Source organism: Microtus ochrogaster, unplaced genomic scaffold, assembly GCF_000317375.1.
Source record: "Microtus ochrogaster isolate Prairie Vole_2 unplaced genomic scaffold, MicOch1.0 UNK35, whole genome shotgun sequence".
Classification (NCBI taxonomy): Eukaryota; Metazoa; Chordata; class Mammalia; order Rodentia; family Cricetidae; genus Microtus; species Microtus ochrogaster.
In genome coordinates, this window is record NW_004949133.1 from 110597 (window position 1) to 122989 (window position 12393).

General features: G+C 42.8%; 1 protein-coding gene across 1 annotated transcript in view; it reads right to left on the reverse strand.

The window, feature by feature from the left end:
- Positions 1 to 12393, reverse strand: part of Wdr64 (WD repeat domain 64) — a 98784-nt gene that overhangs the window by 3261 nt on the left and 83130 nt on the right. The window contains exons 24-27 of the mRNA XM_005368524.3: positions 8130 to 8318; positions 4583 to 4688; positions 2618 to 2698; positions 891 to 1004 (exon numbers count right to left, since the gene is read on the reverse strand). Of these exons, the coding sequence (XP_005368581.1) occupies positions 891 to 1004; positions 2618 to 2698; positions 4583 to 4688; positions 8130 to 8318 (490 nt within the window). The remainder of the gene's footprint in view (positions 1 to 890; positions 1005 to 2617; positions 2699 to 4582; positions 4689 to 8129; positions 8319 to 12393) is intronic.

The following is a 12393-nucleotide window of genomic DNA, read 5'->3' on the forward strand; positions in this document are numbered from 1 at the left end:
ATTTTTTTTTTATAGAAAATGCCAATAGCTCTTTCTCGCATAATTGACAGCATGGCTGATTAGTGGGTCACATCCGTAGTCCCATTCAGTGCAAAAGCTAACAAAATTATGAAGACATTTTCCATCTTGATTTAATAAAATAGCTTTTAAAAGTGATTAGGGTTGTTGTCACAGAGTCCATCATCAGTTAGCAATGGGCAAGAAAAGCCACACACTGGGCTACATCTTTCTCTTACCGCTGGACCCATACTGATGACCACATAGATGAGTGTAGGTTAAGTCAGGTCCAAGGAAGCTTCTAGTGCTATTAGACTAAACTCTGATCAAGGAAATCTGAAGGGAAAGATCTTGGGCTTATCATTTAATTAGCAAGTGGTCTTTGGTATCACCTGACCAAATGCAAGATGGAGCTAACATTTTCTTTTAATTTAATTGTCAAAATTAAGAAAATCCTTTATAAGAACACGTCATGCTTTTTTAAAAATTGCATGTTATTTCCTGTTAACACACAGGGACAACCGCTGCTGATACCAGGGCTCGCACAGCCCGCAAAGGTGCAGTAAGACTCCAAAGTGAGGACAGTTACACTGCACAACCACGTTATATCCAGTTGCTTCCAAAGTCACTCGAAGTGACGCACCAGGGTAGGCTGGTTTGTTCAGGCCCACAGGTTGCGTTTGGTTTCCCTCTCACTTCCTACCCAACAAACACATGACTTTAATCTTCACCGAACGGAACACATCCACATCTGGAATCTCCACGAAAATAAGCGCTGCAATACTTTTAGGCTCAGGATGTTTTGGGGGACAGAGAAGCAATTAAAAAGAAAATCTGTACGTGTGCGGGGTGCGTGTGGAATTATAGTGCTCTGTGGGGTGCAAGTAACTTACTTTGTCGTGCTGCACATGCGCGCCCTTCTTCTTCCCGTGGACTCCCTCTATCGAGTCTCTGTGTGCTTCAGAGCCAATGAGTGGAAGGTATCTTAGACTCGTGGGGCTCGGCACCTGGAAACCACAGCCCAAGTTAAGTACACTTAGGGTGTTTCCTTCCAAAATGTAAACCTGAGGTAGGGGTGCCACACGAGAGGTCCATAGTTCAAGCACACGCCCCCTTTCAGACACCCATTGTTCTTTCTCCTGCTGTTTGTTTTTTCTAATTTTTTTTTTAAATAAAAAATACTTGCTTGTGTTTGGGTGCTCTGCCTGTGTACCACGCATGTTCTGGGTGTCTTCAGTGGATGAGATAGGGTGTTGGATCCCCTGGAACTGGGGCTATAGAAAGTTGTGAGCTGCCATGAGGATGCTTGGAATTGAACCCAGGTCTCTGAGCAGCAAATATTCTTAACCACTGAGCCATTTTTCCAGTCCCTTACTTTTGAATTTTTGAGACAGATTTATGTATTTCAGGCTGACCTTGAACTCTACATCTTTCTGCCTCTGCCATTCTGGTTCTGGGAATATAGGTGTGCATTAACTTATTGTTATTTCAGTGTGTGCAAGTGTGTGTGTGCATGCACACGCCCCCCCCCCCCCATACACACACACATACACACACTCCTGCTTATGGAGGCCAGCTCTACTTTATTGACTGATGCAGGATTATTGAAGCGTGCCAGTTTGGGCTGGCCAAGCTAGCCAGTTTGTCTCACAGAATCCCCACCCCCCACCTCAACCTCCTAAGCATTGGGAATGCAGGTGAACTGCCTCGACTTCTCGACTTTTCTGTGAGTTCTGAGGATCTGAACTCTGGTCCTCGTGCTTGTATGACAAGTGTTTTATTTACGGAAAGCTCTCCCCAGCTCCCCACCTTATGTTTTGAGGACCAGTCTCTTACGGAAGCTCGAGCTTACTAATTACACTGGAACAGGTGGTGAAGAGCCCCAGGGATTCTTCTGTCTCTGCCTCCCCAGCATAGGCATTACAGATGCACCCTATTGTGTTCAGTTTTGTGTGTGTGGGTGCTGGGGATCCAAACCCAAGTCCTTATACTTGTGTGTCAAGCCCTTTAAGGACTGAACTGTCTCCCCAGTCAATTGTTGATCACCATCAGCATCATTGATTTCGTGATCTACTCCAATGACCATGTCCTTAGAAAGATAAGGAATGCTGAAGCTCTATGTTGACATTATGTTGACACATTTGGTATTTGGTTTATTATTTCTTCGTTTCATTCACTAGTTACTTAACACTGGTTATCTGGGAGTGGAGACTTGGACCAGAGGTTTGATGGCTGTTGAGCAGATAGTAGCATAGGCATGGTGATGGAGTACCCAGTGACACTCAAGCATTGCTGGACTAAAGGAACAGTATAGGGAGAATGTGAAGGAAGCAGGGCCCAAAAGTCTAGCACAGTCAGGTCATAGAAAGTTTGCATGCTACTCTAAGGCATTTGGATTTTAACCTGATGGTATGAACCACTGGGTCAAAACTCAAAGTCACTCTTATGTACAATCGCAGAGGTGAGCAATTCAAGCTACTGACAGACATAACCCAAGACTTGCCTAGGACGGGGCCAGGTGTGTTTACGGAAACATCTGTGGGCTGATTGTGTCAGTAATGAGAAATCAGATTTTTGTATTGCCCTGTTACCACCCTAGTTCGAGAAACTTCTGACTTACCCTGTATATAGGCAAAGAACCAAAAACAATCCCCGCCTCTCTGTTTCCTGTCATGAAACCTTCCAAAGCATATCGGCGAATCTACAAAAGAACACAATGATTTACTGGAAAGGGCACGTTCTATCCACCAAAAACCGGACTCACTCACTAATGCAAGATCTTAGGCAAGTTCTCTGTTGAAGATAAACTTAGGGAAAGGGGCTACTCCAAAGCAAACTTGCCTATTATGGTATCATTGGTACTGTAGACCACATATCGAAAGGAAATTATCAGAAAGCTGTCTAGTATCAGAGACTCCAAGTGAATCACATCTCATCTCAATTGGTGTTGAAGCCTTTTCATTCACTGGACAAGTGTGGTGGGAAGATAGGGAGGCAAGAGCAGAAATTTGCCGTATTTGAGTGTTTCAAGGACTCCGAAAAGTCTTTCTAAGGATTTTAACAGATTTATTTAATATTTCAGTTATCAGCTTACCTTTGGTGTACTTCCTATGTGTGCGTGTGGATTTTTGAGACAAGTCTCTCTTTGTAGCCTTATAGGCCAACACAGAATTCACTATATAGACCAAGCTAGCCTTCTATCCCAGCATTTTTATGCCCATCTTTTGAGTTAAAATGTACATAAGAGGGCTATTTTCAACCATGCCTGATAATACCATGTTGATTTTCAGTGACTTTCTACCAGTTCATATGACTGCCACCAGATTAGTGATTCTGGTGTCCTCAGATTCTTTATTTAAACCCTGAGAGATCTAAAGTGGAATCCCACAGTGCTATTGATGAGCATTTACTGTGTACTAAAGAGGTCAGGTGTCTTTTTGGCATGCACTTTTTCTTTAGTGAAATAGCCAAGCTTTGAAAGCAGTTTTTAGACTCATTTTTTTCTTATTTATTTTTCGGAGGTTTTTTTCCCCTCCCATAGTTCAGATACCCACCTTTGTTCATTTACGAGTTTTCTGAAGACAGGGTGGGTTCAGACAGATGAAGACACATTCTGACTGTGTCAAAGGCTCCCCAGATAAAGTGCATTTCAGGAACAGGAAGCTCAGGAAGATGGTGAATGTGTTTGGTAGACAGAGACGCAGTAGTGGACTAGAGATTAATTCGGGCAGGTGTGCTTGCTTTATTTGTGGGTGAGCCAGCGGGAATACATTTTAACTAATGACTGATCAATTCCAGACCCTTGGCCCCACACTAATCCATCCTCTAGCATGGTTAAATAATAACAGCTCACTTTTCTCAGGCTGTAAACAAAATGTGCCCGTGAACACAGAAGGAGCCCCAATGATGATGTCTACCCCCTATTTCCTACCCTCAACCTGGGAGTACTATATACTGACTTTCCACTTGAGGGGAAAGGTTCTCCTGACTTACCTGGGTGCCACCAGATGATCATTTGATTCTTCCAAGTACAGAACCTTTCCCACTGAGTGAGGCTTCTACCCCCACCATGTGCTCAGAGAGAACCTGCCTTTCTGACTTTGATGATAAAGGGAGGGTACACAAACTAAGGAATATGGGTTCCTCACCCACCTCAATCCCTTAAAACAAACAGCTCTGGCTACACTTCGCTTTCAATCCCATGAAAGACTCATTTCAGGATTAAAAAAAATATATACACAAATTCTTATCTAGGCAGATAGGCCTTGAGCTCCACAGGTGTCTGATGATGGCCTTGAACTCTTGACCCTCCTTCCTCTACCTCCGAAGAGCTGCTGGAATTGTAGGCAAGCAGCCTTGCATCCTGCTCTCATTTTAGTTTTTTTTTTTATTTTGACCTATAAATCTGTAAGATAATTACTTTGCATTGTTTATGCCAAAAAGATCCAAAAATAAAAACAAAAAACTTGTGGCAGTTTGCAAGAGTAACAACAGAAAGGTAACATGCTATAATAAGGGGAATATTTAAATTCAAAAATTCAAAAATAATTTCAAAAACAAAGGTAAGTTTTGTCATTTTAGCTACCTTCGGAGAAGAAAGAGACTTGAAAAATTTAAAATCGTGTTGCACTTCAAAGGGCTTGGGAGGTGCGCGTTTGAAAAGCAAAGACAATGAGCTCATTTTTTTCCATCTGCATACAAAAATACAAAAACAGAGTCAGGCACAAAGCTGCAACTTGCATCCCCTGCCAAGTGAGCAAATATCCATCGCGTGACTGCATCCTTCCCTTCGGCTCCCCACACTGCTGACTTCCATGGCACGGGTCCCAATAACACTGACACTCTACCTAATTCTTATTCCATTTTGCTTCCTAGATCTCCCTCTAGGGAAACTACAGCAATTTCTACTCTCCCAGAATTGTCCGTGTAATTGAAATCATCAGTTGTCACTTGCAGGGAGCCCTACATAGTAGGGATGGGATAAAGTCTTCTAAATTCCAGGCTTGACTTTTGAGTAACCTTGGGAAGCTTCCTCTGCAGTAAAACTTATTTACATATGTATTTAGAAACTCATAGCTAAGCATTAAAAACACTTTTAAGAAAATAGTCACTGATATGACTTGAGATGGGATCATTCGAGGCAGAGGGATGAGTCAGTGGGCAAAGACACCAAGTCTGATGATCTGAGTTCGATTCCCAGGATGCACAGGGGGGAAGGAGAGACCATCTATTGTCTGTTGTCCTCTGACCTTCACAGACTTGCTGTGCCATACACTTTTTGTTCCTCCTCAAACAAAGAAATATAATGTAACTGAGTCATTCTGTAGGGCAAGGCTTAATTTGCTATACAGAGCAAATTTATTTCTTCATAAGACAGTGTAAACACTTATCATACATTTTAATTATCCAAGACATGACAATCCTTTGATGCTTTGGTGTCTATCACTTACATTTGTGCCCTGTGCTTGTAATAGTCACTAGTAGTTCTTCAGAACTATTTTTTGAGTGCCTTTTGGGGGCTGCCACTGAGCTAAGAACAGGGGTTACAAAGATGCGTAAACAAGACCGTGGTCCTTAAAGGACTCATGAGTAAAGAAGCCTCACATTCACAAAGAGGCTCCTGTTGCCAGGACTTCCATGCCAAGGCAGACTGTGCCCTGGAAGCTCGAGCCAAAACAAACGCTTCCTTAAGTTACCTTGGCCAGGTATTTGGTCACAGCCGGAAGTGGAGTGACTAACACAAGATACATGGATATTCAAGTCTGGAAAGTTATCCAAAAGGTAGGGCTAATCATCTCTCATTGCTGAACCTGGCCTCATCCTGATGGGCTTGGTTCAACAAGTCTATTTCTTACATGTTAACCAGGCTTCTTTCCATTGTTCTTTACTGGCCAGCCAAGGGAAGCCTCGAACCTTCAGGTGGTGCTTTTCAGTCACCTGGAGACCTTGATTCTTGCCAACTTGGTTGTGTATTTTTGAGTCCTGTAGATTTTGTTCTTAGCTTCAATTCTTATTTCCAGCATTTTTGGCATTCCTCGCATTAAACAATGGCATCTAGTCTTCCCAGTTTTGGCTCACTTAGGGTTCTCCAAAAAGACCTAATTTTTGACGACCCCTCAGAGGCTTCCTGCTTGGGAATCATTCTTGTTGGCTCTCCAATTTCTGATTTACAGGATTATCACTAGCCCTAGGCGGGTCTGTTTTTGCTGATGTTAGTTTTTGTTTTCTTTTTAAACTGGACATTTAGGCATCTATCATATAAGCTTGGCTCAGACGAGCAGCAGCCTCTTCTGCTATGAGAAAGCCAGTCAAAAAGCAAGAGGTGACATTTGTGAACCGCTGTCTTCCTCACATTCCGTCCTCCACCGCAGAACCATTTCCCTCCTCCCCACCTTTAAGCATCCCCATCCTCCACACAAAAACACACCCATGGAACAGACTCTCCTGCAACGCTTACAATTATTTGCTTTATTTGAAAAGCAACCTATGTTTATTGTATGTTTGATGACTGTTACCAAGCCTCCTTTTCCTCCTTCCTCAGCTTCTAATAAGCTCTACTACATAGCTTTTTATTTCTGTAGTTCTTCTGAAACAGGGTCTCATTATGTATCTCTGGTTGCTCTGAAACTGTACAAAGCCCAAGCTGGCCTTGAACTTTCACTGAACCTCTCCGACTCTGTTGGGAATACAGACACAAGCTACCAAGCCTAGTCTCTACTATGTACCCAGGTTGATTGAAGGTTCCAAGCATAAACTAATGTTAACCAAAATAAAAACAATTCCTATCATTTTAAATACATATTATATGTGTGGCACAAATACATGTACCAAAATATTGTATTGTAACATATAAAAAAATGTAATTGTTAAATATAGAAGGAAAGGTAACTTTCCCTGGAGCTTTCTTAACTTTTGTCTTGTGATCTTTCTCCCATCACTCCACTGAAATTTTCCTTCCAGGGTCATCAAGGACCTTGTCGTGTCAAGTCAATGCTTCCTTCTCTGTTGAGTGGCTTTGTTCCCATATACTAGAAAAGACCTGCCATGTTCATGATTTCCCCTTCATTATTTATTTGTGGTTTTTTTCTTTTTATATGTTAGTTATTCTCTTTCAAGATTTTCCACATGAATCTCTTCCTTGGCCTTCTCTTTATTTCTTAGTTTTCTATTTTTCTGACTTAAGACGTGGTACCTGAATGCCTTATCCACAGTGAAATTATTACCCTGATAACTGACTTCAGAACCTTGTCTACAGCTGTGGACTGTTCAGCATATTTGGGCCAACTAACGTAAGTGCTTCTGAGATGCTCTCCCTGGATGCACCACAAGCACTGTAGACTGAACCCCTGTCCCCAGCCAAACCCATCAGGTTTTCCTTTGTGCCATGTTTCCTACTGGGACTCCTGTTCCAGTGAGCTTGAATTTCTCAGTTTGGCTCAGAGACTTGGCAATGTGACCTCTGTAGATTTCTTTTTCTTTTTAGAACAGATTTTAGTTTTATATTTATATCTGTGTGAGTATGTGCACTTGTGTGCCGGTGTCTTTGGAGGTGAGGAGAAGCAGCTGAGTCCCCTGGAGCTGGAGTTACAGATGGTTATAAAGCCACCTGATTGGGTGCTGAGAACTGTCCTGTGACCCTCTGCAAGGACAGTCAGTGCTCTTAGCCACAGAGCCACTTCTTCAGTCCACTTACTGTGTTTTTATCTTGTTTGCTTTTGACCCAGAGTTTTGCTAGGTAGCCCATGATAGCCTCAGCAGGCCTGAGATTGCAGGTCTGAGCAGAAGGGGATCTGGTTCCCTTAGGCTTTTGTAGTTTTATCTTCTGTATCTTTCCCACATTCCCTCTGCCCCCAGGCTCCATGGTTGGGACTATATCATATCACAGTCTCGAGTTATTTGGTACCTCTTCTGACACAAATGCCTTTTTGTTCTTTGGTCTCGCCCACTGGTTACTAAGAATTAGTGTTCTCAGGACTACTGCATTGAATTACAGTTGTTTATTTACTTACTACTCCCTTCCATGGGGCGTCAAAATTATTGAAGAGCGGTGACTTTGAATTCCCCATAGGTGTTACCACGTAGTTATAATTTAACTCTCATCTGTTCATTTAAAGAAAAAAAAATGTTCTCACCTCTCACGGTCAAATATCAGAGGATATTCATATTTCTGCTTCTTCTCTGTGAACTTGCTTTCTTCTTTTATCTCTACGGGATATTCATTAACATCACAAGGCAAAATGAAATCACTGCTTTGGGTTAGATCAAACATTCTCCGTTGTCCGAAATAGCCACAGTAATGGCCGCTGGTGGAATGCCAGAGCCTGAAGGAGAGTCAAGGGAGGGAGGGAAGTCATGGGGAGGTCAGAGGAAGTGAGTTTGAGCACAGGTCATAGGTCACGTGGACTGCATTGGTCTACCAAGGATTTTAAAGTTCATTCTGGACACTTTCCCCTCAATGCTGTGGAGCTAATCATTATACAAACCTTTATTTTTGAGCTCAATACTTGGAGCACACCAGATAAGCATTCTCTCACTGGACTACACCCCCTAGCCCTTAATGTAAACATTTTGATCCGTCAGAACTCTAACCTGTAACTTTTTGGCATGAGCCAGTTTGAATTTGTGCGAGTACTCTTCGTTGATAGAAGCTAAAAAACAAGGAAGACATTTCTCTCTGAACAACCCTACCAACACAAGCTGATCAGAACCCACCCTCAGTGCCTACGAGCTAAAGTAGGTCTCACGGTGGGTTATGTTTCATCTGTCTACTTAGGAATCATCACCAACACAGAACTCGTGCCAAGAGAGATCTGGGGATGCTTCTGGTAATACTGACTTCTTCCCACGTTCCAAGTACAATTCCCACTCTCCAATGTCCCCAGCTGAGTATTGAGGAAGGATGATAAAGGAAGTCCTTCGTTACCCGTTTGTGTTAGTTCCTTATCCTAAGACGCCACTCCAATTTGCCCAGTGGACTTAAACTAATATAGAATACCATTAGCAGGAACATGTGCTTTGTATCCTACAGAGAGCTGCTTTGTGCCTATTTATTTTAGTTTCGGTTTTCTTTCTTTCTTTTTTTTGGGGGGGGGAGGACATTTCTCATCGGGTAGCCTAGTTTAGCCATCCAGAGATTTATAGGAAGTCCTGGCTAGCCGAGTTAAACAGGGCTACACAATGAGGCAATGCTCTTCTTGGGTTAGCCTCTCGGGTTCTGGGATTACAGACGTCTCTTTATGTCTTGGTTTCAACTCTAACCATGGGTTTGTGGCAATGACTGAGAAGGAACATAACCTAAAGGGACCGGCAGTAAATTCTACACCATTCAGATAGTAGGCTCACTCAAAGTAGCTAGCGAGGGAAGGCAGACGCAGAGGTAGCCAGCGGCAATGCCTCGTACTTGTTACTGTCTGAGGATTTAGTATGAGCATCTTACATACCTCCTATATTTTAATTGAGAGCATTACTGGCGTAGCTTGGCCTTCCCAGAGCTGTTACCAATAAGGAAATAGAGCCATCAAGAGCATTTATAACAAGCTGTTTAAGCAAAAAGCAAGAAGGCTAGGAGGCTAGATGAATTCTGCTCCAGGCCCATACGAAAGCAATTTGACTTCCTGCTTCACAGTGTTTCCTGTTGCTCATGGCTCTTTCCAAGTGAATAACCCCACCTGACATCCTGGGCCTTAGACATGGACCTGAGTCATCAGGAGGCCTCCAATTTCCTGCCCTATGCCCCAGACTTAAGTCTCAGTAATGTTTTTTTTTCTCCATTGAAAAGTCATAATCTTTTCATAAACAAGATTTAGGATGTGAGAGTACCTGCCTCTTGAGAATGTGGCAGCATCTAGTAGCCAAAGGATGTGGCTTAGTTACAAAGGCAGCAGTGCTTTGAGACCGCTATTAATAGAGATGCGCTCTAGCAACTGAGTGTCTGGGGAGTGTTCCACTTAAAGGAATCATAAAAATAATTTCTCCAGGCCAAGGACGACTGGCTTGAGCAGGGCATTATTCTAAATGTCCGTGTCCCCACAAAGTCATGTTGAACCCTATTTCCTAACAGGATGGCATGAGATGGAGCCTTTAGGGAATGCTTAGGTCATGAGGGGTCCACCTACATAAATAGAATTAGTGCCTGCCCTATTCTGCTTTTCCTTTCTATAGCTGACTGCATGATGTATTGAGACGGAGAAGTTCAAAACTGTTGGTCACGTAGGGTGATGCCCTCCATGCTAGAAGGGGCCCTCTCCAGAGTTCCAAAGCTCTCCAGAGCATCACAGGACAAGACACATTATCCTTTCTCATACCTTTGGTCCTTCACATGTTTTATATTTACTGATTTATTGTATGTGTATACAGGGGCTTGTGTGGAGGTTAGAGAACAAGTCGTGGGATTTGGTTTCCTCTCTAACATGTAGGCTTCCAAGTTCATCAAGCTTAGCAACAACTGCCTTTCCCTCCGATCCATTTTTCCAGCCTTTATTTTATTATTTATGTACTTTTTTATGAGGCACAGTCTCATAGCATCAGCGCCCTGCCATCAGACTCACTTAACCTTGATTACATATTAGAAATCTTTTTTTTTCTGTTTCTTTTTTTTTCTTTTTAATTTATTTATTTATTAAGGGTTTCTGCCTCCTCCCCATCACCGCCTCCCCTTTCCCTCCCCCTCCCCCGATCAAGTCCCTCTCCCTCATCAGCTTGAAGAGCCATCAGGGTTCCCTGACCTGTGGGAAGTCCAAGGACCGCCCACCTCCATCCAGGTTTAGTAAGGTGAGCATCCAAACTGCCTAGGCTCCCCCAAAGCCAGTACATGCAGTAGGATCAAAACCCCATTGCCATTGTTCTTGAGTTCTCAGTAGTCCTTAATGTCTGCTATGTTCAGCAAGTCCGGTTTTATCCCATGCTTTTTCAGGCTCAGGCCAGCTGGCCTTGGTGAATTCCCAAAAGAACATCCCCATTGTCTCAGTGTGTGGGTGCACCCCTCGCGGTCCTGAGTTCCTTGCTCGTGCTCCCCCTCCTTCTGCTCCTGATTTGGACCTTGAGAATTATGTCCGGTGCTCCAATTTGGGTCTCTGTCTCTGTCTCCTTTCATCGCCTGATGATCTTGGACATTCCAGTCTCTAGAACCATGAGTAATAAGTTTCTCCAGTTTGTAAAAACCCATTTTAAGGTGCTTTGTTACAGCAGTCTAAAGAGACTGGGGAAAGAGGGCAATGCTCATAGTAATAGAGGCTTTATATACCTGTGTGGTTGGTATATGTACGTGTGCATTCGCACCCATGTGTACGCACAACTACATGTACTAAACCTTCATCAAACATTTCTATTGATGGGTAAGTGAAACTGAAAACAAGCCCGAGTAATGTAGCACGTGTTCTAGTAGGTCTTAATAATAAAAGCCTGGAGATAGACATTGGGGAAAATCAGAGATCAGAGAGATGAAGGAGCAAAACCGCAGCCACCTTACCTCTCAACTTCCAAGCCAAAAAAAAAAGAAAAGAAAAGAATGAGTTCCTGTCTCCTCTTGCCTTATCACTTCCTCTTTCCTCCCAGACATATCACTTCCTGTCTGTCTGCACAGACTTCCAGACCTCTATGATTACCTAGAGGCTAGCTCCACCCTCTGATCTTCAGGCAAGTTTTATTTGTACAAACAATATATTACCATGAGAAAAGACCAGAAAATCAAGTTATTAATGGCATTTATAATATGTTTTTTACCTATTAATAAAAGTGTTCCTTTTTCTAATAAAGAAATAGCTCTATCCATCTGCCTCTCCTACAGAATCATCTTGATCTTGAAATTTCTAAATATGGCATTTTCATATTATAGTTCTTATAGTAACTTCTATCTAGGACGGCATTAGGGTTCCTCTGGTGGAATATGGCAGGTCCCCTTCTTCACACTGATCCCTCATTTTCTCCTTTAGTTGAAGCTCATGTCTTCTTGATTTGACCTGTCACATGGCTTTCACTCTTAAGCCAGTTGTTTTCGGTCTAAAACCCTCTAGTGGCCACTTTAAAGGTAAATATACAAAATCCCCAGCAATGCCTTGGTACTGCACAGTGTCCCAGGCAACTCTCCCTGCCCCCAAGCTTAGAGAGTTAGCCAGGATCTGTTCAACTTTAATTCAAGGCTTGATAAGAGTATAAAACATCTGTCTCTTTTCGTTTGTATTTTGACTTGTTTCTGATTCACTCAAAGTCTCCAGATCTTCTAATATCATCTAACTCCATTCTTTCAAGAGCATAATTCATTGCTACAATTTTATTTTTTTAATTTATTTATTCATTAAAGATTTCTGTCTCTTCCCCGCCACCGCCTCCCATTTCCCTCCCCCTCCCCCAATCAAGTCCCCCTCCCTCCTCAGCCCGAAGAGCAATCAGGGTTCCCTG